Here is a 26,213-nt window from a genome sequence, read left to right as displayed (position 1 = left end):
CCATCTCAACGCCGACAAGTCGACCACTTTTTAAATTGGTTTCTTGTTTCTTGTTTCTCTTAATTCTATCACACCCACTAGGTGACTTATAGGTATCCAAAAGTCGTTAAAAACCAATTTTCTGCTTTTATTTTGTTTTAAAGGTGTAGGCCATGAAAGTTGCATCAAAAATTGTTTAAATACCCCGGATATACAAAAACACCAATAAAAATATAGCTGAAGGAAACTCCTATGACGATGACATTTATTGCATAAAGCCCCGACTTAGAACAGCACATACACTAGGTAGCTAATATATATGGCGAAAAAGAGTATATAGAAGTTGGCCTTTCCATCGGCTTTCAGTGCGTGCCATATGTTGTAGTCTGCCGTATCAGAAGTGGAAATAGAGTTGTTAAATGCTTCACCACGCCGATTCTTTTCCGTTCTGAGGGCAATCTTATGTGAAGTGGGAATGGGCACAATCCGTCGTGATGTCTGCTCCGGAAGGTTCCTGCTACGTAGACGATAGTGTGTGGATTCGGCGGAGGGCAGGGCTCCGAAGGTGCTTCTTTCGCAGATCAGGAGACCGAGCAGAATGATCCAGACCAAAGACATTCCCCGCCAGCAGTATGTGATCAACTGCAGAACGCTCTCGGTTTTGTTGGTGCGCAGCGTTATCGTCGAAGCAGATAGGGAGCAGCTGTTGCGTTCTCTGTTTGCATACCTCACACAGGTGTTTTATGATTTGGTTCGGTGTTTGCTGTTCTTCGGGTGCACAGAAGTTTCCTAAGTCCTAGCCTTGACCTTCCGACGTCGCAATCCCATTTAGTTTTTGATTACATGTGCCAGGCGGCTGTGTCAAGGAATGAGATTCCACATCCGACAAAAGCAAACTGGCCTCTTTGCAACTTCTAAATGAAATTATACCGAAGCCAAAAGAAAAGACGGCGGCCTTTATTGCTCGGCATGAACAGCCTCTGCTATTTGATAAATCAAATAATTACAAAAGTTCAGACCCAGCCACTCCCACCGCCTTTGCTATTGCCTGGGCTCAGGAAAACTCGAAACAAACTTTTGCCAAAAAGGTAAAGCAGGCGAAAGTTTCGGCAAGTAACAAAAATTGCATTTAGGCGCATTTAGGCGGCAGTTAGGTGAAACGACGAGATCCGTGACATAGGCTGCTGAGATAGAATCAGTTCACAGTTTCTTAAAACCGTTCCTCCGCTTAAAGCTAGAAATCATATTTGGCCACAGATTTAATGCAGCCTCAGCGGCGGCGGCAAAACTTTTTTGCCAGCTCAGCAGCCCGAAACTTTCGCCTCGGTCGGTGTGGGCTCGGGGCTTCCTGTTTCGCCCAAGCCCTCCTCCTGGCTGCTCCTACATCCTTTGTGCCAATTCGTGTTGCAGAACTCCGGCGAAGCGTGTGAAATGCACCACAGCTTGGTTAGGCCTTCGAGCGGGCGCCGCTTTGAAGGATTTGTACGTAAATGGGGCCACGCGAAGGATGCCGGGCGACAATGCGCAACATTTTAATTTGGATCCATCTTCACCTTGGGCAGATCGAAAAATGGCTTAACAGTCTAACAATATAACTTCTTCTGATAGTAGAATAATTTTAAGACAAACCTGCAGTTCTTCGTTTATGTAGTTTTTATTAAACAAGAAGTAGAGCTTATGAGTGTAACAAATCATTTATGTTCTTCAAGACTTCACGTTTAATTATTTAGACTTATGACGAAATTTATTATTTAGATTTAGGAACAACCGCTCTGGGCAACTTTTGCACTCGACTCCACTTCACTCTACACTCGCTCCCTTTCTATCGATAGCTTGCTCTTGTCTACGGATGCATTTTAATCAGGGCTGCAATGTAGAAGTATCGAAAGATCTAATACCTATTACCACTGCGAGTATTCTTACTCGAACCAATTCCCACATACATACATTCAAATAAAGCCATTGTCCGCCTACCTATCTGTTTCATACCCTTGCCAAGGGTATACTGATCAAAGTGAGTAGCCTGCAACGCAGTAATGATGACATCCGCGACCATGATCTGTATGAACTGGCGTGTTGTTCCTTTTGCCCGTCTGTGGGCTCATTTCTACGTAAAACTAGTTTAAAGCTATCTGCATTAAATTTTCCAAAAGTCTTATATACATACATACATTATATACATACATATACATACCGGCATGGAAATAATCTAAAGATAAATATAAAAAATTAATCTTCGGGAAGAATGTAAGCTCATGACGGTCCGGATCGGTACACACCACTTTTTATACCCGTTACTCGTAGATTAAAAGAGTATGCTAGATTCCTTTAAAAACAGGCAGAAGGAAGCGTTTCCGACCATATAAAGTCAGGAACAATAGACGAGTCGATCTGGACATGTCCGTCTGTCCGTATGAACGTCGAGATCTCAGGAACTATAGCTAGAAGGTTGAGATTCAGCATACAGATAATATAGACAACAGATACAGATTCTATAGACCCATGTAGATGTTTTTGGAAAAATAACTTTTTGCCACGCCCTAAGTCCGCCCAAAACTGCACCGCCCGCATTCTTGAAAAATGTTTGTATAATTTTTCATAATTTTGATAGTCGTGTAAATCTCTATCGATTTGCCAAAAATCTTTTTGCATTGACCACTCTAACGGCCTAAAGCTGCCAAGCCGGTCACGCCCTCGCTTTTGAACAATTTTTAAATTTTCTCTCATTTTATTCCCTAATATATATCGGTATCCCAGAAAAATGATGAAATGTCGCGTTCGCATTCACACTAGCTGAGTAACGGGTATCTGATAGTCGGATAACTCGACTATATCATTCTCTCTTGTTTAATATATGATTGATTAGCTTAATGGTATGCATTATTGCTTTTGGAGTAAGGATTCCTACCGACGAAAAAAGATTATTGCATAACTATGCATAAAAGGTGACTAAACATGATATTGTAATTGTAACTTTTCAGTAAATGACTTGTATTTTTACCATTTAACAGGACTAAAGTTTTATCTTTGTAAGTTTTTACCAGGACAGTAAAGAACGCATACGTAATTAGCACAGATTATTACTTATTGCTTTATTTTTCTATTGCTAGTAACATTGGTTATCAGCCGTATCTATCCCTGAAGCTGATTGATCAGGCGGCGCTGCCTCGCCAGCAGCTGCTCCATCCTGCGCCTCCTCTTTTCCTGGCGCTGTCTCCGCTCCTGGCGACGACGGCGCTCACGAGCCAGGCGACGGCGGCGAGCACGTCTGCGTCTCCTGGCCTCCGCCGAGGAGGAGGAGGAGGAAGAGGAGGCAGTGGTCGTGGTGGATGCGGAGGAGGCAGTAGTGGTGGTGGTGGCGGATGAAGCCGTGGTAGTGGTGGCAGAGGAGTCCGTGGTTGTGGTCGCCGGCGAGGATGTGGATGACCCTCTACTGCCCTCCGGAGCCAGCAGCAGACACAGGAGCACACTGAGAACTAGAGCGAATAGGAAGCGCATTGTGTTGTGTCTAATCGAGGAAATCACACGGGCTTTTATACTCAAGACGGGGTAACAATTAAACAAATATCATGCATCGGAAATCGGAAATGTTTGCACAGCCTATCCACTTCGGCAATGTCTTGGGCTGTTAAGGTCAGCTGAGTAAAACAGTAGATCGATATCATTTTGATAGTTGAACTCGTTGAAAACGAGATGAAAAGCTAATATTATGATGCTCCTTACGCCTAAGTATATTTGGCGCCCACGTCACCTTTGAAATAAATATATTTGTTATAACCTATTTATGTACATTCACATCTTATCTGTGTAAAAATAGCAGCACTTGACCCGTTAAATGTTTTTTATTTGTTTTTCATTTGAGCTTTGCACACCCAATTTATAAAACATTAATTCCTCCGAAATTAGAATTTTATTTTTCAAAACACAAATACTTTTTACATTACAGTTTACATTATTTTCAAACGAAGCACATCAAAATATAGCACAAATGCAAATAATAAGTGTTGTAAAATGATGTTCTTTTTATAGCCGTTACCGACTTCAAAATCGTTTTTATTCCCAGGTCTCGTTTTTAAGCCGGCTACTCCTGGTATGAAGGATAAACTAGATTCGTTGAAAAGTATGTAACAGGTAGATGGAAGCGTTTCCGACCCTTTTAATTATATATATATATATATGCTTGATCGCTACCCATGTCCGTATGAATGTCTCGACCTCAGCAACTCTAAAAGCTAGAGAGTTAAGATTAAGAACGATGAACGCCCACAAGCTGCCCAAATATGCCACTCCAACACGTTTGAAAAATATTTGTTTTTTTTCCATTTTATTTCTTGGTCTTGCCTATCTCTATCGATATGTCAGAAAAATGCTGATATCCTTGCAGAGGAAGGATTTCACACAGTGAAATAGACATTTGGAACCATTTCAAGTATCATCTTATCTTGATCAGTATCAACAGCCGAGTCGATCCGTCCGTTCCTACGCAAGCTAGTCTTTCAGTTTTAAAGTTATATGAGTCAGGCCCATATATCAAATAGCTGACTTTAATTGAAAACCAATTTGCCTTTGTTTATTTTAGCCAATTAAGTAGACTCATCAGAATGTACACTCAAATGTTTTATTATCTTGGCGAACTTGAACAACGAAATAATTCAGCTTTCACATATTTACAACTGCTTTTCCTAAATTGTCATAGGCCGAGTCTTTCCGACGACCTTCATCCGCGCAGCTGGTTGATCTGTCGACGTTGATTCTCCAGTTGCTGGCGCAGCCTCTGAGTCCTGCGCTGCCTCCTGCGCTCCCTTCGCTGCCTCTCACGCGCCAGACGACGGCGACGGGCGCGCCTGCGCCTCCTGGCCGCCGCAGAGGAAGAGGATGAGGAGGAGGCAGTGGTCGTGGTGGATGCGGAAGAGGCAGTGGTGGTGGTGGTGGCGGACGAAGCCGTGGTAGTGGTGGCCGAGGAGTCGGTGGTTGTGGTCGCGGTTGTAGTAGTTGTAGAGCAACTGCCCTCCTGGCAAAGCAGGAGGCATCCTAGGACGGAAAGAACAAATACGATCGAGAAGCGCATGCTGAGTGTGTCTAAGATGGAAAGAAGTGAGCGCTTTTATAGGAGATTGTAATTATTTTGTTCTTACACTTGACATTCAGATAGTTTGCTCAGCTTTTCGATTTGTATTCTTTTGTTTTTCCCTCGACGAAATATTTTCTTTGATATTATTTGATAAATTGCCATTGTACAAAACAAATAGACCCTCAGCTAAAATTAAGAATAAAGATTACAGTTTAAAATGCTGTTTTCAAATTTGTGTTTCCATGACGTACTTTGAAAAAAGGGGAAGTCGTAATTAAGATTAAACGTTCTTTTAAAATACAGTTATAATAATTTATTAACATGTTAAAATAATAAAACAGGGCGTAGTTAAGATTAGGACCACAGATTCTAGAGACGTAGACGCAGCGCAAGTTTGTTGAACCATGTCCCACGCCCACTATATCGCCCGCAAACCGCACAAAACTGCCACGCCCACACTGTTGAAAAATGTTTTCGTATTTTTTGATTTTTGGAAATTGCTTTCGATATGCCAAAAATTTTTTTTCCGCGCCCACTCTAACGCCCCCAAACCACCCACACTATTGAACAATATTCAAATTTTCATTTTATTATTTTGTTTCCAATTTCTATCGACGTTCCATGATACCATGAGACGTTTTTCAAAGGATATTATTTGCCAAACAATATTGAAATTTCTCGTTCACACTTCCATCTGAGTAACCGGTATGTGATAGTCGGGGAACAGGACTATAGCATTTTATCTCCTTTTTTTTTTATATATTTTCGAAAGGCATACGGGGAATTCCAACTCCCCCTTTGTGACCTTGGCAGCTATTAATTCAGCCCATTTGGGCACGCTGGTTGTATCTAAATTTATAAATCACAAAAAGGGAAAATAGCAGTTGTATAAATGTCAGTGTCTACTGGCCCTCCTTGAAGGAGATCGAAGAATGAGGTCCCTCAGTTGCCTTCTATTAAGCCTCATTGGTGGCGAGTACGGTACAGGTTCCTTTGGTGCCCTAGCCTTTCATGCCAGCGACTCGAGTGCTGGTTTATTTTATCAAATACCGTGCAGTTTCAAAGGTGGTGTTTCTCACATACCACTCGCAACCACTGACCAATCTCGTAGCCCTATTCTGGATAACCTGGATCCTTGGCTGTCACAAGCCAAGCTGCAAGGAGCTATAATCCTTTTGTAGATAATCACCTTATTTGATAGTGACAATAGTAGCCAATAGTGCTTTGCCATCTTAGCACGTATTCGTGATTTTAAGTCCGACAAATAATATCCTTTGAAAAACGTCTCATGGTCTCTAAGATTTTAGGTGCTTTTGAGTTAATAATTAGACACGACACAATCATCTATTGACAATGCAGACATACTTTGCTTGGTTTTGCCAGAACAGAAAGCTTGAACAGACTTAAAAAACAAACAACTCCATTTCAAAAATTGCCATTGTGATAAGAGACCCTTTCTTAGTTGTAAATACAAATAATTTGTTTTTTAAAATGTTCTTTATTTTTAAGCAAACACACACCACAGCAACGCAGCTGCAATTTAGTTAAAATATCAATCTTTGGCTTGTATTAGCTGTCTGACTTGGCAGCAAGCCTCCTCGGCTGGAGCAATCTATCTATCCCCTGCGCTGCCTTTGCTGGCGTCTTCTGCGCTGCTGCTGGCGGCGGCGTTGTTGGCGTCGTTGGCGCTGTTGGCGCCTGCGTCGTTGGCGGGCCAGGCGACGACGACGGGCCCTGCGACGACGGGCGGCCGCTTTGGAGGACGAAGACGAGGACGAAGAAGTGGTGGTAGTCGTGGCAGACGAGGCCACTGTGGTCGTGTCGGAAGAGGTTGAGGCTTCAGTTGTGTCGGAGGAAGAGGTCGCGGTAGTGGTGGTGTCCGAGGAGCTGGAGCTGGTGCTATCCGAGGAGCTCTCAGTGCTCGAGCCTGTAGCGCCGTAACCCTGCTGGGCAAGCAGGACGCAGCCGAGAAGGGCCAAGAGCAGAACGTATATGAATCGCATTCTAAGCAGTTGTATCTTATGATTTGGAGAAGAGCCTATTTATATGATGTTTTACCCGGAAACTTGGTTGAGCAACGCCCTCATTAACGTAAATCTATTACATCTGTTAAGACTCAATAGCAAGGTTTAAACTATATAACGGCACGCATAATTTCTCAATCTGAATAAACATTACCAACATTTACCGTAGTTAAAGCTAACAAACCAGCAGGCCTATTAGTTTACACGCTTTTGGTGAACCAACATTATCAAATTTGCTATAAAAACATGCGTAACTGCTCAAATGCGTCAAAGACATTCAGCATGCGCTTCTCGATCGTATTTGTTCTTTCCGTCCTAGGATGCCTCCTGCTTTGCCAGGAGGGCAGTTGCTCTACAACTACTACAACCGCGACCACAACCACCGACTCCTCGGCCACCACTACCACGGCTTCGTCCGCCACCACCACCACCACTGCCTCTTCCGCATCCACCACGACCACTGCCTCCTCCTCATCCTCTTCCTCTGCGGCGGCCAGGAGGCGCAGGCGCGCCCGTCGCCGTCGTCTGGCGCGTGAGAGGCAGCGAAGGGAGCGCAGGAGGCAGCGCAGGACTCAGAGGCTGCGCCAGCAACTGGAGAATCAACGTCGACAGATCAACCAGCTGCGCGGATGAAGGTCGTCGGAAAGACTCGGCCTATGACAATTTAGGAAAAGCAGTTGTAAATATGTGAAAGCTGAATTATTTCGTTGTTCAAGTTCGCCAAGATAATAAAACATTTGAGTGTACATTCTGATGAGTCTACTTAATTGGCTAAAATAAACAAAGGCAAATTGGTTTTCAATTAAAGTCAGCTATTTGATATATGGGCCTGACTCATATAACTTTAAAACTGAAAGACTAGCTTGCGTAGGAACGGACGGATCGACTCGGCTGTTGATACTGATCAAGATAAGATGATACTTGAAATGGTTCCAAATGTCTATTTCACTGTGTGAAATCCTTCCTCTGCAAGGATATCAGCATTTTTCTGACATATCGATAGAGATAGGCAAGACCAAGAAATAAAATGGAAAAAAAACAAATATTTTTCAAACGTGTTGGAGTGGCATATTTGGGCAGCTTGTGGGCGTTCATCGTTCTTAATCTTAACTCTCTAGCTTTTAGAGTTGCTGAGGTCGAGACATTCATACGGACATGGGTAGCGATCAAGCATATATATATATATATATAATTAAAAGGGTCGGAAACGCTTCCATCTACCTGTTACATACTTTTCAACGAATCTAGTTTATCCTTCATACCAGGAGTAGCCGGCTTAAAAACGAGACCTGGGAATAAAAACGATTTTGAAGTCGGTAACGGCTATAAAAAGAACATCATTTTACAACACTTATTATTTGCATTTGTGCTATATTTTGATGTGCTTCGTTTGAAAATAATGTAAACAGTAATGTAAAAAGTATTTGTGTTTTGAAAAATAAAATTCTAATTTCGGAGGAATTAATGTTTTATAAATTGGGTGTGCAAAGCTAAAATGAAAAACAAATAAAAAACATTTAACGGGTCAAGTGCTGCTATTTTTACACAGATAAGATGTGAATGTACATAAATAGGTTATAAAAAATATATTTATTTCAAAGGTGACGTGGGCGCCGTAAGGAGGCGTAAGGAGCATCATAATATTAGCTTTTCATCTCGTTTTCAACGAGTTCAACTATCAAAATGATATCGATCTACTGTTTTACTCAGCTGACCTTAACAGCCCAAGACATTGCCGAAGTGGATAGGCTGTGCAAACATTTCCGATTTCCGATGCATGATATTTGTTTAATTGTTACCCCGTCTTGAGTATAAAAGCCCGTGTGATTTCCTCGATTAGACACAACACAATGCGCTTCCTATTCGCTCTAGTTCTCAGTGTGCTCCTGTGTCTGCTGCTGGCTCCGGAGGGCAGTAGAGGGTCATCCACATCCTCGCCGGCGACTACAACCACCGACTCCTCTGCCACCACTACCACAGCTTCATCCGCCACCACCACCACTACTGCCTCCTCCGCATCCACCACGACCACTGCCTCCTCTTCCTCCTCCTCCTCCTCGGCGGAGGCCAGGAGACGCAGACGTGCTCGCCGCCGTCGCCTGGCTCGTGAGCGCCGTCGTCGCCAGGAGCGGAGACAGCGCCAGGAAAAGAGGAGGCGCAGGATGGAGCAGCTGCTGGCGAGGCAGCGCCGCCTGATCAATCAGCTTCAGGGATAAGTAGGGGTTTGGTCGCTTAAGATAGAATCTTCGCCCGTCCAATAGAAATATAAGCGCTGCCCCAACTAATCTGATTATTAGATTGATCTCTTTCTTTGGAGTTATATCGAGAAGGCATGCCTGCAGTGATGAGCAAGGTTTCTTTGTGGGGGAATTATTTAGAGCATTTAAGACGTATCCACAGGCACACCCACGCACATCTACATATTCTATCCGGCGAGCGGCGAATCCGCGCATTTCCAAGGCGGCAGACAATTGGCCCTATCCCTGGAGTTTATTATGCCAGAGATTGAGCGCTCGGAAATGCTCTTCTCGCAGCTCAGCTCAGCAGTCAGCCCGCGTGGAATCAAATCAAATAAAATATTCATTTTGGTCTTTGAACTGTGCATAAATGTGCTGCTGTTCACGAGGGGATGGAGCCACCCAAGCCCTGGATACTTAAATCTATTGGATGTGAATAAAAATTGCGCTGAATGTGGGCATGTATAAAGAGTGCGGTTTGGCGACGGCACGTCATCATATCCTTATTCGTTTCAAAAAGCCAAGGATAACAGCGAGTGACAGAGAGGGATGCGATGTTTTTTGGCGAAGTGGAGGTAGTGCCCATGCATAACTGCTTGGAAGCAGTTCAGGATTGGGGTTATATTCTGTTAACAATATTCGAATCCCCACATTTACTTCTTTGTGTCCATTAATTGCTCAGATCAGACGCATAGAGCTCTTTATAAAAATATAGAATGCCGCCATCCCCAGGCTGCAGAAATTCTTTATCGGATTTCCTCGCTACAAAATTGCATTTCAGGGAACTTTGGCCGCAGACTGGGCAGCAATTGAGGGAAACGAAACGAAATAAGCAAAATGCCGCCAGCCAAAAGGTAAACTACGTTAGGCTGGGCCAACCCTTATTGTTGTCATTTTCCAGATTGCCATTCAACCATCGATGCCGATTCTAAGCACAGAACGGAGAAAAATGTGTTCTTTCCATCAGATTATTCCCTTCGGATCCTAACCCCTTCTTGAAGTTGGTGTGGCAGGGGAAATCTTAAAGGAGTCGTAGATTAATATGCCCATTTAAACAAATTCTTCAGACACTTGGAGTAACTAAGCCTGAACAAGAAAAGGAACTTGTTTTTGCACTAATTGTGGTTTCAGGTGAGTAAATCAAATAATCTGGCTCCGTACTGCAGGGAACATTGAAACATAGTTGGAGAACCCGCTTCCACCGCAACAGGGCATTGGCTTTGTACGAGATTTAAATGCGCTAGAAATTGTTCGGACTAAGCCCTGGAAACAGGAGATTTATTGTCCCGAAAAGGAAAGCCCTCCGTCCCACACTGCCCTTGGCATTATCAACGAATTCAATAAACCTACGGCGGAGGCAACAGCTCCATGTCGTGGACATTGGAAGAGGGAATTGGATGCCTAATAACATGGGGATCTGTGATTTATACCAGGCCAGTGTGAAATGCTAAAACATTTCCTCAGCTGCAAGCCATGTGAATGAATGTCCTCTGTTCCTGTTGCAACAACTTAATGCGCAACAACAAGCTGCGATGTGGCGACCAAGTGAAAACTCCACCAAACGGCAACAGAGAGCAAAGCCAAAAAAGAAAGAGAAATGTTTTGTTTAGCTTAGTTTCCTTTTTTGTTTGTTCAACTAGAGACTCGAGGCTCTGGAATTGTTTAGCATGTCCTTTACTATTCAAACAATTTGCATATCCTTTTAGGGCAGCGAGTATACTTAAGAAATCAGCAACAACCATAGCAGAGGGCCGAGAAATCCACAGCAGGCATACCAACACGACAGTCAACCGAAATCCAATGCCAGCTCAAGAATTCCGGTTGGGATCACAGGGACCACTTGGAAAAACAAGGCGAGGATTCAATACTCTATTTCCTATATTATTAGGCACTCTTAAAAGATGAGATAAAGACTTCTACTAAGTAAGGAGCACTACTTTCACATGGCTCTACACATTTGTACTTTATTTCAATTATCAACGATAATTGCTTTTTAATTTGTTGGACTTTCTATTAATACTTAATCCGATAAAGATGACGTTACCATACAGTTGTACATAAATTGTACCTAATGCAGTGGTCGTGATACTCCGTGAACGAATATTCCCGCCACGATAGGGTATTATTTAACACGTTCGAGGCGAGCTCGGAATGCACAGCTCAAGGGAAGTTACTTCGAAATGTGGGGAGCAGACGAGACGTATTCGAGTGAAAAGTGAGTGCTGGCGGGTCCTTGGTGCCATTCCTCGTGCTTCGACATCGTCCCTCCTCTTGACCAGTTGCCAGCCATAATATTTATGCGCAGACGTTGCTCCATAAGCTGCTCAAGGATTTATTAGCCAAATGGGAAGATTTGACTGGCTGGCTGAAGTGCTCCTCGGCTGGGCTGTTGGCCTGGCTGGCATATGTGCGGCTCTGTCGTGCACTGAGAAAAAAAGCGGTCAAATCGGCTTTTAGAGCTCCATGCAACCCAGCTGAAAAAATGATTGTTTAGCAGTGCAGCAACCTCAAAGTCGCGTTAGAGAAATTCGCATTGTTTGGGCTGAGTCGCAGCCAACCCATTGATGAATGTTTTCAAAACGTTAGCATTGAATGGCAATTTTTCAAGATTTACTGGACTGTAATCAGATGAGGACGAACCCTTTGGGGTCCTCGCAGCGGAGGGAGGAGGCACAGCTGGGCGACTTCGACAATGGATTTCCTTACACCGGGGTCCTCCTTGGGATCTGGGGCGTTATGTCGCTTTGTGTGCCTGTCTAATGGAGCTTAAATGGCCGCTGGCTTGACCCCTGAACTTTTTCTTGGCAGGAATAAAGTTTCACGAGTTCAACAAAGTGAAAACAAATGCATTGTGCGGATTGGGTCGAGGAAGGTCCAGGATAGGGACCATCATAGCACAAAGACTTTTACCTTTTACACCTCTTTTTGGTGGCTGCTGGTCGGGTAATTGATAAAAGTTGTTTGGGGCAGATTTGTCCAGAGATTTGTATTTCCATTCCGGGCCTATTATACCCGGTAATTGAAATTGGAAATTTTATTGGGGGAATCATCATCATCGAGTCGGATAACGAGGCAGAGGCGCCGAGAACTTGTTAGCATTCCCATTGTTGCTGTCGTTTTATGGCTTCCTCGATAACAGCAACACTGCATCAATATGCCAATCAACAAATGACCAAATAACCAAATCCAAAGCTCGGCAAACTCAAACTCGCATAAATCATACCAAGTGGCACCTTCAATAGGGCAAAAAATAGCTAAAAGCGGTTTAAAATTCGCAAACTGTCACTGTCGGATCACAATGGGCATGGCACAAGTCACAAACATTTCGTTGCGACTATATTGAATAATAATTTGATGTTGCGGCCCTCTTGTTTCTCTCGAATCCGTACCATTTTAATTCAATTTGGGAATGCTTCAAAAACACGAAATCGCCGAGTGTCGAAATTCGAGAGCAGCACGTGAATAATATAAAAAAATTTATTGACATTGATGGTTGTGCGGGCAACTGACAATTGGCAATTATATGAGCTTCACAGGCACTTTAAACGCTTTTTTCGATATTGAAAAGAAGTTATAAACAAAAATGTCTTCTTTCAATGAAATAATTACAATGTAATATATCAACAGTACTCTTTTGAAAAGAAGTAGATACAAATAGAAATGGAAATCATGGAAATTGGAAACTTTATAATTTCAAGTTATGTAGTTATCGCTCTGTCTTCTCGAATTTAACCATTCGGTGATTAAAAAATCATCCTTCCCATTAAACAATATCCCTGATTTGCTTTCTGCGGCAGCTTTATTTGCTTGCATTCTGGATAACACGAAGTGACACTGACAAACATTAATTAAATACCATTGGGACACGCGACTCAGCTGGGTAGCTCATTCCGGGGCGGGAAGGAGGCTAGTGGAGCTTCTAGGCGACCTTGGGCAGCATTGCGAAGATGCCGGGCTTCAGATTATTGACGTCCTGGACGACGAAGTCCCCACCGAAGTGGTCGTTCATGATCAGCGTGCGCTTCTTGCTGGCGTCCACGTGCATGGCCTGCCAGACGATCTCGAACTCCAGCTCGGGCAGCATGGCGGTGGTTGGGTCCTCTGGCCACCAGAACTTGTTGATGAAGTAGGAGCCCTGTAATTTGCGTTTTAAATGAATGCGATGCCAATGGTATCGGCCCTAGAACGTGACCGAGAGTGGGGGAGGGTCAGCTGGAACCCCTAAAAGAGTGCTCCACTCACCTTGGCGATTGGGCAGTTATCGACGATGTTGCCGAACTCGCGGATGAATCCGTGCACGAAGCGCCCCACCGGCGACTTGTTGGCGAAGCCCAGGATGCGGCAGACGTTCAGGGTGGTGTTTAGGTTAGTGGTGTAGTACGGGTCCTGCTTGTTGGTGATGCGCACCTCGAGGTGGATGTCCACGTCGTGCAGCTCCTGGTGCACCTCCATGGAGAAGTTCAGATGCGGGTCGCTGTTGTCGTAGACCACCTTGTGGCTGACGAACTTCTCGTCGCTCCAGATCTTGATGTCCTTGAACTTGGGCCTCATCATTTTCTGGAATAGAGGCCAGCTGAGGGATTAGTTCGTTGGCAAGGCGCTACTCTGCGAACTCTCACCTCGGCCAGGGAGCCATGGCACATGGCCATCAGGACGGGAACCAGCACCGCGGTATACATCAACATTATGGACCGACTGCAGTTAGCTGACTCCACTGTCTGGTTTTGTCAGGCGACAGCACTATTTATATGCAAATGGGCTGAGCGATTTTCAGTTCGATCTTATCGGAAAATGAGTTCGTTTCGAAACAGCTGAATGCTTTTCCAAAGTCCACCCACTTAGTTGACTTAATTCACCACGACCACGTGGCTGCGCCTAATGTTCGGAGCGCTTTGTCGCCCAGTGGGGCCTGACTAATTCTAATTGGATTCATATAAAAACTGACTAATTGAATAAGAGCCAGCCTCAATGGATAGTTGGAGCAAGATGCGCAAGGAGGTCACCCGAAGCTGCTGTGCCGTGGCCTTGATTCTGGTGGCTCTCATGCCCTTGACTGGAGCGTGGGTAAGTTGGGGTGGATCGGGCTGGGACCGGATATGGACAGAGTTCTGATTAATTGCCTTCGCCAGCGCTCTTTCAAGGTCATCCTCACGAGCATTGACTTCGAGGCCAACGACAAGTTCGTGGACCTCAAGGTGGATCTGCAAAACGATTCGGGCGAGTCAAGTCTGAGCATCGACATAAAGACGCACCAGGACATAGAGGACGTTCAGCTGGTGGTAGACTTCGGTCTGGAGACGGACAAGGGCAACTACTCCACCCTAATAAACCGAACGCTCAACTTCTGCAAGCTGATGAAACAGCGCAACTCGGATCCGCTGGTGCGCGCGATCTACGAGGACCTTCTCAAGCACGGCACCCTCTTCAAGGAGTGCCCCATCCGGCGCGGCACCTACAGCCTGACGAACTACAATGTGGACGAGGAGATGCTGCCCAGCTTCCTGCCGGAGGCCAAATTCCGCATCGGCATGATGATATCGACGAGCAAGGGCGGCATGATCGTACGGTCGACCACCTTCGGCCGCATCGACAAGTCCAAGGGCTTCGACAACCTGAAGCGGTTCAGTCTCGGCTAAGATACATATACCCCTGCATGTTCCTCATGGTATCTCCTGCTCGGAGGAGACCCAATAAAGTTTTGATGCGCGTCCAACACTGCCTCGTTTTGGTATTCAAACTGCCTTTTGTCGCACCATTGACGTCGTCATTGTCGCCTCGTCTTGTCCTCCCACCACCCATCGCCGCTAGCAATCCTCCTTAGCCGCTTGTCACGTGTTTGCCTGCTCGACTGCGAAATTCGCATGTTTACCCGACGGTGACAAGCTGTCTGCAGGCAGCCACCGGCAGCGCAATTGATGACGACGATAATGGCGTCGGAGGGGCTGCTGATGAGCAACAGACGACAATGATTTAGGGTGTGTGTGGAGCACGGAGCAGCCCCCTGCAAATGCATATTCCGACGAGCTGATTGGGCTGATACCAGTAGGGGCGATAGTCGTAGGTATGGCATTCCCACACAGAGAAAGAAATGCGGGTCTTCATCTTCCAGTCGAGGTCTGCCCGAGCCATTGGTTTGCACTAGACTAGACTGGGCTAATAAAATTGGGATAATAAAATGTTATTGGCTTTATGTTCATAGAACATAATATTCATGAATATTCAATTATAGAATGGAAACGTGATAATTACAGAAATCTAATTCAGTGATTCATATTTATGGCTTACGTTTGGAAACTGGATTTCCCTAATTGCTGCGATAATGAAACTAAATTTTGAAATGAAAGTCAGTCTGAATCAAGTGTTCTGTTCCTCATTTAGGTATTTTCCCCTCAGTGCACAGCCGCATGGTTGCCCCTTGTTTAACTATCTCGAATTAACCAAACAGGCCACGTAAGAAGGCGTACGACTGCAGGGGCAGGAACTTTCCCACAACTTTGAGCGCGATAATAAAAACTTGCGAATGTTTAACATTTTTCGCGAAGCACAGGCCTAGAAGGGGCATCTCCTGGCATCCCGGATCCCGCATCCCATCCCATCCCGTCCCTTCCCGCCGGGTCTGTAATTAAGGATGCAGTGCGCATCGCTCGCGTCGAGAGTCGTTGACAGCAGCTAAAGTCGCGTTGAGGCCCGTGAGTCACTCGATGAGAGGGAAATAAGCCAAAAATTTCTACCCACACCATATATCTAAGCGAGCTCGCATCGAGCTATAAATCTTCAGTAGGAAAGTGCAATAACTTAGAAGAGAGCGGCTCCTTTGAGCCTCCGTTCAGTACGTAATTTCGGGGCGCGAACTTAATTGCGACACCAGTACACGTCAGAGCGTTACTTTGAATAATGGATACTTTCGGATGGGAGTATGGATCTTCATCGGGCCGTTCGCCTCGGTTTAGGGTCCATAAAGCGAGCTCCCTTCGCCGTCGGAATCTTCCATTTCCCACTTTCCACCTCTGACCACCTCTCACCGCCCCACTTCCCACCTGGCGACCTTCCGCCAGCGGATGGCTGCAAATGAAATTTATGCAATTTTCGATGCGGTCGAATTGTCCAAATTAAATTTGTTATATAAAAATGTTAATTTTTGCTGTCCTGCTCAGTTGAGGTGCTTATTTTCTGCATTTGCTGTGGCTGGTCTTGTGTACGCATTTCAATTATCGACATTTGAGTGACTTTTATTGAATTTATTTGGTTCGCTTCACCTTCGACGTTTGTCCACCGAATGAATTGGAAGCGAGTTCGCGCTTTTTCGGCTTTAAGGTTATCAATTATTATTGTCACATTGTCGCAGATTGATTTGGGTTCTCGGACTGGGGCTTTAGTTGGCCCAAATCTCGAATTCCAATCAGGTTCCAAAATAAAAGCCGATTCTATTGCCATTGGCGTTTGAAATCCGTTTCCAAATTGCATTTAAATAGAGTTCTTCTGGAATAGCCGGCGCACACATTGTCCCAAAATTTTCGATCGCCCCCAACAAAGGAACGCGAATTGGGGACTGGAAAATTGGGTTGGATATGCAAATCGATCGCAAGAAGGGGGGAATATTGATGACATCGCTGGCGCAATTATAGATTCTTGGCTATTATGAATGACAGAACCCAGTTATGATTGGGTGGGTTCGATGACCTGCTGATAGCCATGATTTACAGCGGGGTCTTCTATCTCGATTAGATCATAACTCTTTCGAGCAGCGACGCCTCCTACATCTTAATATGGTCTTACCCAGAGACCTTAACCCCGAAATCGAGTGAATCCGGTCTCAGTTCTGTGGGTTAGCGCTGTCTGTTCGGATTCGCTGGTCGGCGGATCTGCAATCGAAATCACAACTTTTGCACCGCACTCGAATGGAATGCTAATGACGCCCTCGGGCGGTAATCACTGTCGGCAAAAAGAAAGGGGAAATGGTGTTAAACTATATTTGAAGTCTCTCGGGGTCTTTGAATGGGATATTTGTATATTCAGAGACCTATGGCGAAAATGGGGACCGTACTGGGTTCAATGGCCTGGCGAAAGTTTCTCCCCCCTCAAGAGCTTAAGTGAATTGAAATTTAAAGTTTTCGCAAATGCCGCGGGCTGAAGATTGTTCAGCTATGAAAATCCACTCATAAAATTATGTTAATTGCGAGGAACGGGGCGAAAGGGATTCTTATTAAATCAGGCCGAGCCGAGGGACTTTTGCTGGGAATATAGAATAAAGGATGAGGCATAAGTAGCATAACTGACAGACAATCGACAAACAAACAGATTGCCAAAAATAACAGGCGACGACAGTGGGCAACAGTTTCCCAAGTGAATCATACAAAATCCTTCGCTTCCTTGCGAATCCTTGGGGTAGGGCGTTTTAAGGAGACTGGGCCGCCAGTCAAAAACCTTCGGCGTTGCTCAATATTTGCACTCCGAGGCATTTGCCAGCTGAGAGTTAATTTCCACAGTCCTGGCATCTCTGACTCCGGTTCAGACATCATGAAGGGCTCGGCAAACAAAGGCTGAGCGAATTTCGTAATCAGTTTTTGCCAAAGTTCTTAATGCATTTAAAATAAAGTGATATCTCTGGGCTTACAAACTCAGCTCAGCGAGTCCCTTGAGGCACCACGACTCCTCGATTCCACACTTAAAATGCGCATAAAAACTGGCTGAAATCGAAAGAATTTATTTGGTCTTGCACGCAAATTTTATGCTCCTTAGTGCCGCCAGGGATGGGGATGGGGATGGGGTTGGCGTGGACGAACTTATTGCAATTGCTACAAATTTTTACATAAATTTACGCCATGACAACGTTCCTTATGGCTCCTCTTCCGTGTCCTAGTTTGCATCCCTCTTACATCCTGGAATTATTCAAGGGCCGTTGGCATTCTCCCTGTTTTTATGAGTTTTTTTTGGCTTTCTGTTTGAGTAATTTTTTGCCAGGTGGAAATCCACTTTCAATTGTTTGGGGATCTGCCGTTGGCGTCCTGGAGGTTTACATATTGCTCATTTCAGCATTTCGCCGGGGAGCGGTGGGCGTGGCAGGGCAGTCGGATCCTCTTCTTATTGCCGCTGCCTGTTGAAGTGTAAACATTTTCGCAGAAGGTGTAAATAAAATCTTGTAAGGCGATGCGACTGCCGCCGGCATCCTTTGGCGTCTCCCGTTATCCTTGGCGGAAGTCTGCTAAGCTGCTGCTGCTCCTGATTGCTTGTTCCGTTTGCGATTGGGGAGGTCTGAGTGTCAACAAATTTTCGCAAATAAGCCAAACACTCGGAATGGTGATGGGGCTAGCGGGGTGCTCGCCCCATCGTCCTATTCATTCAAATCCGCTGCGATCCAAATGACAATGACCAGCAATTGGCCTAATGGCCTGGCCATCGATTGGGCCGAAATGTTGTTTATTTATACGAGATTAGCATTAAAGCGGTGGGCCTCGTTAAACGGGCTCCAAAATAGTCGGCGTTCTATTTTCCGCTTACGTGCATATGCAAAATTAATGCCGACAACTCAATAACTTACAATAAACGACCAACTCGACTGCACAGTGGGGCTTATTGGTCAACGGAGTCATTAAAAATACATTTTCATTGAGGCTCGAGTATAAATAGAATTATTAAACAGAATGTTCCTTACGCCCCCAATTATAATCCTCAAATTTTGGCATATGCTCTGAAATCGTCAGCGAATCCTTATCCTGGCACTTCCATTCCGCACAAGCGATTGGCCTCCGATCCCATCATCCCGTTGCACTTCACCAGGGACAACGCAGGGGGAGGGGGAGCACTGGGAGTGGGGAGCGGTCCTGTGCGGTGTCTATTTAATTACAATTGTCGCTGTCGCCGCAATCCGTGTCCTGTGCAACGGCAACTGCAATTAACGCACTCGGCCTTTGGGAGCTGCCTGCTGGTCGCAGGACGCAGGACGCAGGATGCAGGATGTTGCTGGCTGGGAGCGCAGTATCGGAGCTGACCGTGTCTGAGCTCTTCCACGGCTTTATCTCCGTCGAAGGGGCGGGGCTGGAGCTGGGCGATTATTTTACGCTCAATTATTGTTAAATATTTCACAAAATGCGAATATTTATTTTAACATGGCAAATTGGCCCGGTTGGAGCTGGTGTCATGTCCGTGTTTCGGTTTGCCGGCCGAGTGTCCTAATGAGATTGCAATTATTTGGCCATAAATTCGTATTATTCCGGCTTTAAAGTTCATGCACTCCTGTGTGGCACATTTTTACGGCGGTATTGTTTGGCATGTTGCAGCACTGCCGGAGAATTAACCCTGCTGAAATGACAGCATTTAATTTGAAATTATGTATTAATTAATTTGCCCATTGCAGTCGACGTTATAATTAAATGTTTAATTTATGGCTTCTAATGGGGCCGTTAGTCAAGCGAGTATCTGCATGATACTGACATCGGAGAGCTAAGGAAGACGAACTGGATTTATATGTGACTATATGGGATAGTTACCAGCAACACTGATTTTTGGATAACGAAGAGTTTTCTGTGACAATTAGATTCGATTAACATTTAGATACATTTTTCGGCATCTTCCTTTGTTAATTCTGATTTTCTAACATATGTAATTTTTTTTATTTCTGCAGGCAATCATGAGGTTCTTAAATGTTTTGTACTGCTTATAATATGTGAAATGAAAATAAGTTACTATGTGGCAATTATAATTTAAGAATATTTGAAGTACCATTTGGCAACCAGACATTCTTAGAATAACAAAGTTATGGAAACAAACTGAAACTGCGTTTGTAACTCAAACTTTAAATTATTTAAGCCCTTTTCAGATGGGAAGTGAAAAATGTGTCCATTGGGAAAGAATTTTAAAAGTATTTCTACTTTACTTGCCTGCTAAGTAAGTCTACATGTAAAGTTGTAAAATTATTCTACATTATCCAATAAATAGCAGATGAATGCCAGCAAATTTACCGAATTGGACAACGGTATACCGAATGTATATGTAGCGTTATTAAAGATAAAAGCATTCGGAAAGAACAAAATGAAGGTACAAGTGAACTAACATTTTAGATACTATTAGTGTGGACCCTTTAAGCACTTGCCACATACTTTTAGGCTGAATATATAAGAGATCGCCGATGTGGATTGCAGAGGCGTGGAAAAGGGGATGAGTCCGCGATGCACAGTCACAGCAAATATTGAACAACATTGGCTGGGAATATTGAAATACTTTCGGTGACGGGCCCGAATACCCCATTCCGGTATAGTTTTCCATCCGTGTTTGTCTTCCGGGTTTTTCTGCCCGTCAACTGGTGGTCCCTTTGGTTGGTGGAGGGGCGGTTGCCCCTCCATTCTTTGGGCCGCGGATCGTGCTGCTGTTTGTTTACCTTGTGTGCAAACTGCATTTTGGGATGCCTTCGGTCCAGGGGCCGCCGAATTTATTGCAATCACGCACGGGATTTGTCGCTTTGGCTTTGGCCCGTCTTGCAGTTGGCAAAAAATGAGAGCTCCGAGGTCGGAAGGGCGCCAGAAACCGCAGAATTGCGCAACTAAAACGCCGAAATGCATTGCGCATTAAATTTAAACTAATTGTTCGGCATTTGTAATGGCTACCGCTGCGCCAAACGATTTAATTGCGGCTGCAGCATCAGCAGTTGCAGCAAATTATTGGCAGGCTACAAACACATTGGCTGAAAAAAAAGCAGAGGCAGGCAGAAAAAATGTAAATTAATTTGGGGTCTGGGACTGTTTTTGCGGCAATTAATTTGAACACGCGGCTCCGCCTTTTTCTGTGTTTCTGGTTCTGGTTCTGGTTCCGGTTTTGACTTTGCCATATGTGCGGTTACCCTCGGCGGGAATCCCCGCCTCCTGCCGCCGGGTTACGGCTTTATTTGCCGAGTGCAATTGTGTAATACAGGTTTGTGTACTTTTTACCCAGTCGGGTCGATCCTAGCCATCGTTTGCCGACTGTCTGTGCAGTGACGGCAATCCTGATATATTTTCCAGGACACGGCCGAACAATGTCTGATTAAGGTGCCGCCATTAGGTTTCACTCTACCCTACCAGACGGCAGTTCCAGGACTAAGGCAACAGTTGACCGACACTAATGCCTTTGAGAGCAGGCAGGAAACCATTTCACCATTTCCAGCAATCTATGTGTGCTGCTCCTGTAAGGGGTCACTTCAAGTTTTTCCACAAACTTTATTGGCTACTTTTCACAGGATTCCCACTCCCAAATTCTACGGACAATTTCCTCATTTCGGTTTCGGCTTGGCCCTTCCATAAAGCTGTTCCGGCGTCGGGATGTCGCTCACAAAGAAGTTGGCCGGAATGAAGTGGAAGATCTTCTTCAGCACATCCAGCAGAATGTCCTCGATGGTCTGGGTGATGACCGTGTACAGGGCATCGGCCAGCATCCGCCAGTTGTCGTTGAAGAACTTGTTGGTGCTGTCCTCTGCGGCCGAAGGTGTTCAAAAAGTGGTCAGAGGTTGGGTTCTGGAGATTGCAGCTACTTACCCAGTTGCTTATTGCCATTGAACAGGTTGGAGAAGTACGACTTGAGCCCGTCCATTTTAAAGTCCACGTGCAGGTTGGTCACGTTGTAGAAAGTGAACCCGCCCTTGGAGTAGAGCCGCGTCTTCGTGTGCATGGTGACCGTCATGTTCTCCGCGTCCAGGAACACCTGGCCCTTTCCGTTGAGCGGGATGAGCAGGATCCTACCGAAGAGACTGTAGTCCGCCTGGAGCTTCATCTCGGGCAGTGTAAAGGTGGTCTTCCAGCTGTAGTCCTTCTTAAACACCCTAAAAAAGATGACTGCCTTACAGAATACGACTCATTGTGACTCAGTAAGCTCGCACTCACTGACTCTCCAGGACGTTCGTGTGCCCGAACCCAACAATCTTCACGTTGGCCAGCTCCACCTTGAGGTTGATCGCGTTGCTATTGCCCTGCGTGATCCGGATGCGGTTGAGATAGAAGGGATCGAAGCTCTTGATGCTGGTGAGCCCGGGAATGCCTATGAATCGGTAGCAGATAGTCAGCACAGAACCCTCATCCCAGGATCATCTACCCACCATCGTTGAGTTTATCGAAAAGCTGCTGGATGCTGTGCGTCGAGCAGTTGACAAAGTCCTTGTCGGCTATCCTACACTCTTTGATGTAATCTGCTGCGGTTCGGTTAGAATTTTGTTCAGTTCAGTTCATATTGGATTTGGATTCGGATTTGGATTTGGTTTCGGATCGAGCGCGGGTGCGAGTGCGAGTGCGAGTGAGGCAAACAATATACCCGAAGAGAATTCAGAAAAACAAATCCGGTTTAGTGGTGCAATATTTTTGGCGCTATTTGAACAGCGAGTTCCAGCTGCTAAGCGGGTTAGTCACATATGTGTTAGCCAAAAACGGGGGGTGTTAAAACTGTTTCAGGACTTGGGTCTAAGAATAAGCAGACTTGAGCAGCAGAAGTAACACCATTTTCATTGACCGATCTAGCAATCAGGCAGCGCACTTACGCGGCTCTTTCAAAAAGCCATCTTCGGCTCGAACTAGGATAGTGGTAAATGCCACCAGCAGCACAATCAGTTCCAAGCGGGCCATCGCCATATTAATCCGAATCCAAATTAGTGGTCGATATGCGAGGAATGACCAAGCGACCAGCGTCAGCGAGCAGCAAATGAAAACTGAATGAAACCACTTGCATTTTCATATTTTCTGCGCGGCATTCGTTTGGCGGAAAAACTTGATTTGAGTGGCTTGCTTGCTTGGATATTTCGCAATCCCATCGTCATCGTTATCGCGCACGGTTGGTTAGTTGGCCAATTGTGGGGCAGCCAAGAGAACAGTAGTCCGCCAGCTGAGCTCTCGCAGTCGAATTGCCAGCTCCATTTCGTCATCGATCTCCAGCTTCGCAGCGGCGCGGATCAGATCGGATGGCTGCGGTGGGAAAGACGGGGAGAAGTCTTCAATGAAAACAAATCACGCAAGTGTGGAGTTGTGCCGATGTTGACACTTGACTACTGACTGCGACCACGACTGCCGAATGGGCAATGGACAAGTTGCGAAACCAGGTGCACAAACAGTTCTATTGACGGCCCGCAAACTAACCTTAACTTTTCTCCTCAAGTAGAGGCTACGGAAAAGGCTGAGGCGAAGAAGGCCAGCAAGTTCAGGGAATTACTGTCCGTCAACGGGGGTCTTAGGTCAAGGGTCCGAGAAAATCAAGACTTGCTCGGACGTGGCCAAGCTAAAGTCCATATATCAGGATAGTTGTCAGCAACCGTCTAGCCCACTTGAAAGCCTTTCAAAAAAGTTGGAAAGAAAAGCTTCCCGAGCAAGCCAGTAGTTTTTCGTTGTCTCGATTTGAAAGGCAATCAGCTAAGATGTGAAGAATAAGCAAAACAATTTATTGATGCCATTTATAAACCGTTCTTGGCAGCTAACTCATAAGACTTGGTGAAACTAAGCAACATACACTCGGCTTTGAGTACTTCAAAAGAAGATTAAATATTTGGCTTATCCGAATATAATCACCAGTGGGGAGTGGAGAACGCTGCGTTATAATTAAGTCCTAACACAATGAAACCAAAAATCTCGGGTGGTAATCAGAGCTGCTTCCCAAAAGGTCCATAAAGGGTTGCCCTTGGCTGTCCTTTAAAACTCATAGCCCGTCCGAATGTCTGGCTTTAATTCCAATTGGAAGTCAGGCTTCCGAGGCAGCAAAATCCTGCAAAATTTCTGGCAAGTTAATTTGCATGAAGTGGAGTGGCAAACAGGAAAAGGGCAGCGAGACAAATAAAGGCGCAACCGGTGAGAGAGTTCCCCGGTGGGGAAGAGCAAATATTAATCCGCAAAAAGGAATTGTCACAAATTGTGTGTCCGGGCTTTTCTTTTTCCCACTGGCGTAGCCATTGTCCCTTTCGAAGGGCTCCATTAACGTTGAGCCATGCACCCCTTGTGTGGCAGGTTGGGCTGGTGCTCCTGCTGTTTCTCCAACGGTCTGGCTTTCTCACTGGTGGGCCAAACAACAGCTGCAGCAGGACCCAAAAGGACAAAAAGGACTTCGGAGTTGCGTGAAGTGGCGGACGGGGAAGGGGCTCGCTGATTGTTTCAAATCGCAAGTTTGGCTTACCTTTTGGGGAATTAATTTGCCAAATAAACGCTGACAAAATGCAGGCAACTGGACAAGGACAATCCAAAAGGGTCGGCCGTGGCCAGAGATCCAACTAATAGGATTTTGATGATAGTTGCTCGGTTGTGCTTCCTCTTTTTTCCCTGCCGGAGTCCTCCTTCTGGCATTGCAGTGTGGCTGCCATAATCAATTTTTGGGCCGTTTCAGTCGGCCACTTGCCTCCTTTCCCTCCGAATCGCTGACATGATTGTAGCTCGTGACCCATGAAATGAGTTTTGCCATGTGTGATGCCAGGACGAGGGGCAGGGGATTGGAGCCCCATGAAATGGGCAGAGGAACGGCCAACTGAGCCGCAAAACCAAAAGCTGCGGCACATTTTGTATTCATGACTTTCCCTCCTTTTCCCCGCAATCTGCAAACATAAGTGCCAGGGTTACGGAAAACTTTTTGCCTGTCCTTGTAGGACCGGAAAATGTTTTCACAATTTGTTCCAGTGAAAAATGCATCCTAAATTTTAAACGCCTAATGTATCATTCAGAAAGATTATTAAAAACAATTTACAACATTTCTGATTTTTGTAACATCGATGCATCGATTACTTTCACCTGTCTTAATCACAGGTTAGAAATCCCTTCGAAATGTTCATACAATACATTTTATTTGATACCCATATTGATTATTTATAATTATATGAACCAGATATCCTGCCGGAAAATTATATTTCGCAGCCCTGATAATAATACATCTCCCATTTCTCAACGTCCTTATTCTCCGCTGGCCCTTTTTTGTGTCTGAGATTGTGGTGGCATGATAATTAATTTTGGTGGCCCAAATATGTAAATTTGTGATTACGCGAGCAGTAAACAGAAATGGAAAATAATATACATAAATATAACGCATACGCACTGTCGGCAAATGCAGATTCCCCCAGAAAGACCCGTCTAAGCGGCTTAAATTGACAGGTTTCTGCAGGGGGATCCTGGGGAATCCTGGGAGGGGTCCTGTTTCCCCATCGACAGCATGTGTGACCACGCCGGACGCCGCCCGGCGAGTTCATCAACTGAACTGCAACTTTGACTCGTTATGACCGGGAAAACTTTCGGATCTCTTGTTGTCCTTCGTTAGGATTTTTTATGCGCGACTTTTCGACTGCAACTTTCAATGAAATTCCATAATAGTTTTTGTGAGCGCTGCCAACTTTGCATAGATTAGCTGCAAACGAATATAAAAAACAGGAGAGCGTTGAAAGGAAAAAGTGGCCTGTGGCATTGCGCCACGCTTGACTTTTGGTGAATTATTTAATTAGCGAGCAGCGGGGACAACTTTTTCCGAGCGCTTAATTAATCACTGTGGTTTTTTACGTTTTCATGTGATCCCAGAATTTTCGTGGTAATTTGTTTACTTCTCATTTGAGAGGGCCATACGAAACTGAGGCCATTTCAAGATTTCAGAAACCTCAAAGTGTATTGCCTTCTAAAGTCTGAAAAGTTTGCATTCACGCATGCCGCGATGTATATTTAAACTATTTATAACCAAACAACCAGCCTATACGACTTTTCTCCGGGCAGAAGCACGACAAGAAAGCCAAGCAAGTTTGTCCAGGCCAAACAGAAGAGTTTGGCTAAGTCTACGCCGAAGGAAAACCTATTAGTTGTGTGCCATTTGAAACCGTCGGGCCGAACATAGCAGCTGAACTATATATTCTCCCCTTGGAGCAAGATGGAGTAGATGACGGACTGAGCCAGGCAAAGTTTAGAATAAACACCCACAACATCTCGAATTGTAGACAGG

The 26,213-nt window shown here is 45.2% G+C and overlaps 9 protein-coding genes across 9 annotated transcripts; 3 read left to right on the top strand and 6 right to left on the bottom strand.

Moving 5' to 3' along the window:
* Positions 1-230: 230 nt before the first annotated feature.
* LOC117140235 lies at positions 231-1,533 on the bottom strand. The gene has a single exon (XM_033303034.1). The coding sequence runs from the start codon at positions 595-597 to the stop codon at positions 265-267; it is 333 nt and encodes a 110-aa protein (XP_033158925.1). The 5' UTR covers positions 598-1,533; the 3' UTR covers positions 231-264.
* Positions 1,534-3,111: 1,578 nt separating this feature from the next.
* Positions 3,112-3,477, bottom strand: LOC117141231 (protein new-glue 1). Its single transcript, XM_033304591.1, has one exon. The coding sequence runs from the start codon at positions 3,475-3,477 to the stop codon at positions 3,112-3,114; it is 366 nt and encodes a 121-aa protein (XP_033160482.1).
* A 1,116-nt stretch (positions 3,478-4,593) lies between these two features.
* On the bottom strand, positions 4,594-5,074 carry LOC117141050 (protein new-glue 1). The gene has a single exon (XM_033304337.1). It carries the CDS (start codon positions 5,045-5,047, stop codon positions 4,697-4,699), a length of 351 nt encoding a protein of 116 aa, XP_033160228.1. The 5' UTR covers positions 5,048-5,074; the 3' UTR covers positions 4,594-4,696.
* Positions 5,075-6,666: 1,592 nt separating this feature from the next.
* LOC117140500 (protein new-glue 1) lies at positions 6,667-7,153 on the bottom strand. Its single transcript, XM_033303466.1, has one exon. It carries the CDS (start codon positions 7,051-7,053, stop codon positions 6,667-6,669), a length of 387 nt encoding a protein of 128 aa, XP_033159357.1. The 5' UTR covers positions 7,054-7,153.
* A 150-nt stretch (positions 7,154-7,303) lies between these two features.
* LOC117140499 (protein new-glue 1-like) lies at positions 7,304-7,810 on the top strand. Its single transcript, XM_033303464.1, has one exon. It carries the CDS (start codon positions 7,321-7,323, stop codon positions 7,705-7,707), a length of 387 nt encoding a protein of 128 aa, XP_033159355.1. The 5' UTR covers positions 7,304-7,320; the 3' UTR covers positions 7,708-7,810.
* Positions 7,811-8,924: 1,114 nt separating this feature from the next.
* LOC117141505 (protein new-glue 1) lies at positions 8,925-9,290 on the top strand. The gene has a single exon (XM_033304993.1). It carries the CDS (start codon positions 8,925-8,927, stop codon positions 9,288-9,290), a length of 366 nt encoding a protein of 121 aa, XP_033160884.1.
* A 3,801-nt stretch (positions 9,291-13,091) lies between these two features.
* On the bottom strand, positions 13,092-14,164 carry LOC117140211. The gene is made up of 3 exons (XM_033302999.1): positions 13,931-14,164; positions 13,554-13,868; positions 13,092-13,446 (listed from the first exon to the last, which is right to left on the bottom strand). The coding sequence occupies exons 1-3, from the start codon at positions 13,994-13,996 to the stop codon at positions 13,231-13,233; spliced, it is 597 nt and encodes a 198-aa protein (XP_033158890.1). The 5' UTR covers positions 13,997-14,164; the 3' UTR covers positions 13,092-13,230.
* Positions 14,165-14,240: 76 nt separating this feature from the next.
* LOC117140212 lies at positions 14,241-14,968 on the top strand. Its single transcript, XM_033303000.1, has 2 exons — positions 14,241-14,375; positions 14,441-14,968. Exons 1-2 carry the CDS (start codon positions 14,280-14,282, stop codon positions 14,945-14,947), a joined length of 603 nt encoding a protein of 200 aa, XP_033158891.1. The 5' UTR covers positions 14,241-14,279; the 3' UTR covers positions 14,948-14,968.
* A 6,529-nt stretch (positions 14,969-21,497) lies between these two features.
* Positions 21,498-22,917, bottom strand: LOC117140752 (circadian clock-controlled protein). Its single transcript, XM_033303834.1, has 5 exons — positions 22,807-22,917; positions 22,372-22,464; positions 22,160-22,313; positions 21,815-22,098; positions 21,498-21,752 (listed from the first exon to the last, which is right to left on the bottom strand). The coding sequence occupies exons 1-5, from the start codon at positions 22,895-22,897 to the stop codon at positions 21,553-21,555; spliced, it is 822 nt and encodes a 273-aa protein (XP_033159725.1). The 5' UTR covers positions 22,898-22,917; the 3' UTR covers positions 21,498-21,552.
* Positions 22,918-26,213: the final 3,296 nt, after the last annotated feature.

Source organism: Drosophila mauritiana, chromosome 3L (assembly GCF_004382145.1).
Source record: "Drosophila mauritiana strain mau12 chromosome 3L, ASM438214v1, whole genome shotgun sequence".
Classification (NCBI taxonomy): domain Eukaryota; kingdom Metazoa; phylum Arthropoda; class Insecta; order Diptera; family Drosophilidae; genus Drosophila; species Drosophila mauritiana.
Note: the sequence above shows the minus strand (reverse complement) of the source record. Positions and strands in the feature narration are given on the sequence as shown.

Coding starts and splice junctions, on each gene's coding strand:
- LOC117140235 (XM_033303034.1), bottom strand. CDS start 597: ATGTCTTTGGTCTGGATCATTCTGCTCGGTCTCCTGATCTGCGAAAGA.
- LOC117141231 (XM_033304591.1), bottom strand. CDS start 3,477: ATGCGCTTCCTATTCGCTCTAGTTCTCAGTGTGCTCCTGTGTCTGCTG.
- LOC117141050 (XM_033304337.1), bottom strand. CDS start 5,047: ATGCGCTTCTCGATCGTATTTGTTCTTTCCGTCCTAGGATGCCTCCTG.
- LOC117140500 (XM_033303466.1), bottom strand. CDS start 7,053: ATGCGATTCATATACGTTCTGCTCTTGGCCCTTCTCGGCTGCGTCCTG.
- LOC117140499 (XM_033303464.1), top strand. CDS start 7,321: ATGCGTAACTGCTCAAATGCGTCAAAGACATTCAGCATGCGCTTCTCG.
- LOC117141505 (XM_033304993.1), top strand. CDS start 8,925: ATGCGCTTCCTATTCGCTCTAGTTCTCAGTGTGCTCCTGTGTCTGCTG.
- LOC117140211 (XM_033302999.1), bottom strand. CDS start 13,996: ATGTTGATGTATACCGCGGTGCTGGTTCCCGTCCTGATGGCCATGTGC. Junction 13,869..13,930: donor GCCATGGCTCCCTGGCCGAG/GTGAGAGTTCGC, acceptor CCTCTATTCCAG/AAAATGATGAGGCCCAAGTT. Junction 13,447..13,553: donor ATAACTGCCCAATCGCCAAG/GTGAGTGGAGCA, acceptor CGCAAATTACAG/GGCTCCTACTTCATCAACAA.
- LOC117140212 (XM_033303000.1), top strand. CDS start 14,280: ATGGATAGTTGGAGCAAGATGCGCAAGGAGGTCACCCGAAGCTGCTGT. Junction 14,376..14,440: donor TGCCCTTGACTGGAGCGTGG/GTAAGTTGGGGT, acceptor TGCCTTCGCCAG/CGCTCTTTCAAGGTCATCCT.
- LOC117140752 (XM_033303834.1), bottom strand. CDS start 22,897: ATGGCGATGGCCCGCTTGGAACTGATTGTGCTGCTGGTGGCATTTACC. Junction 22,314..22,371: donor TTTCGATAAACTCAACGATG/GTGGGTAGATGA, acceptor ACCGATTCATAG/GCATTCCCGGGCTCACCAGC. Junction 22,099..22,159: donor ACGAACGTCCTGGAGAGTCA/GTGAGTGCGAGC, acceptor CATCTTTTTTAG/GGTGTTTAAGAAGGACTACA.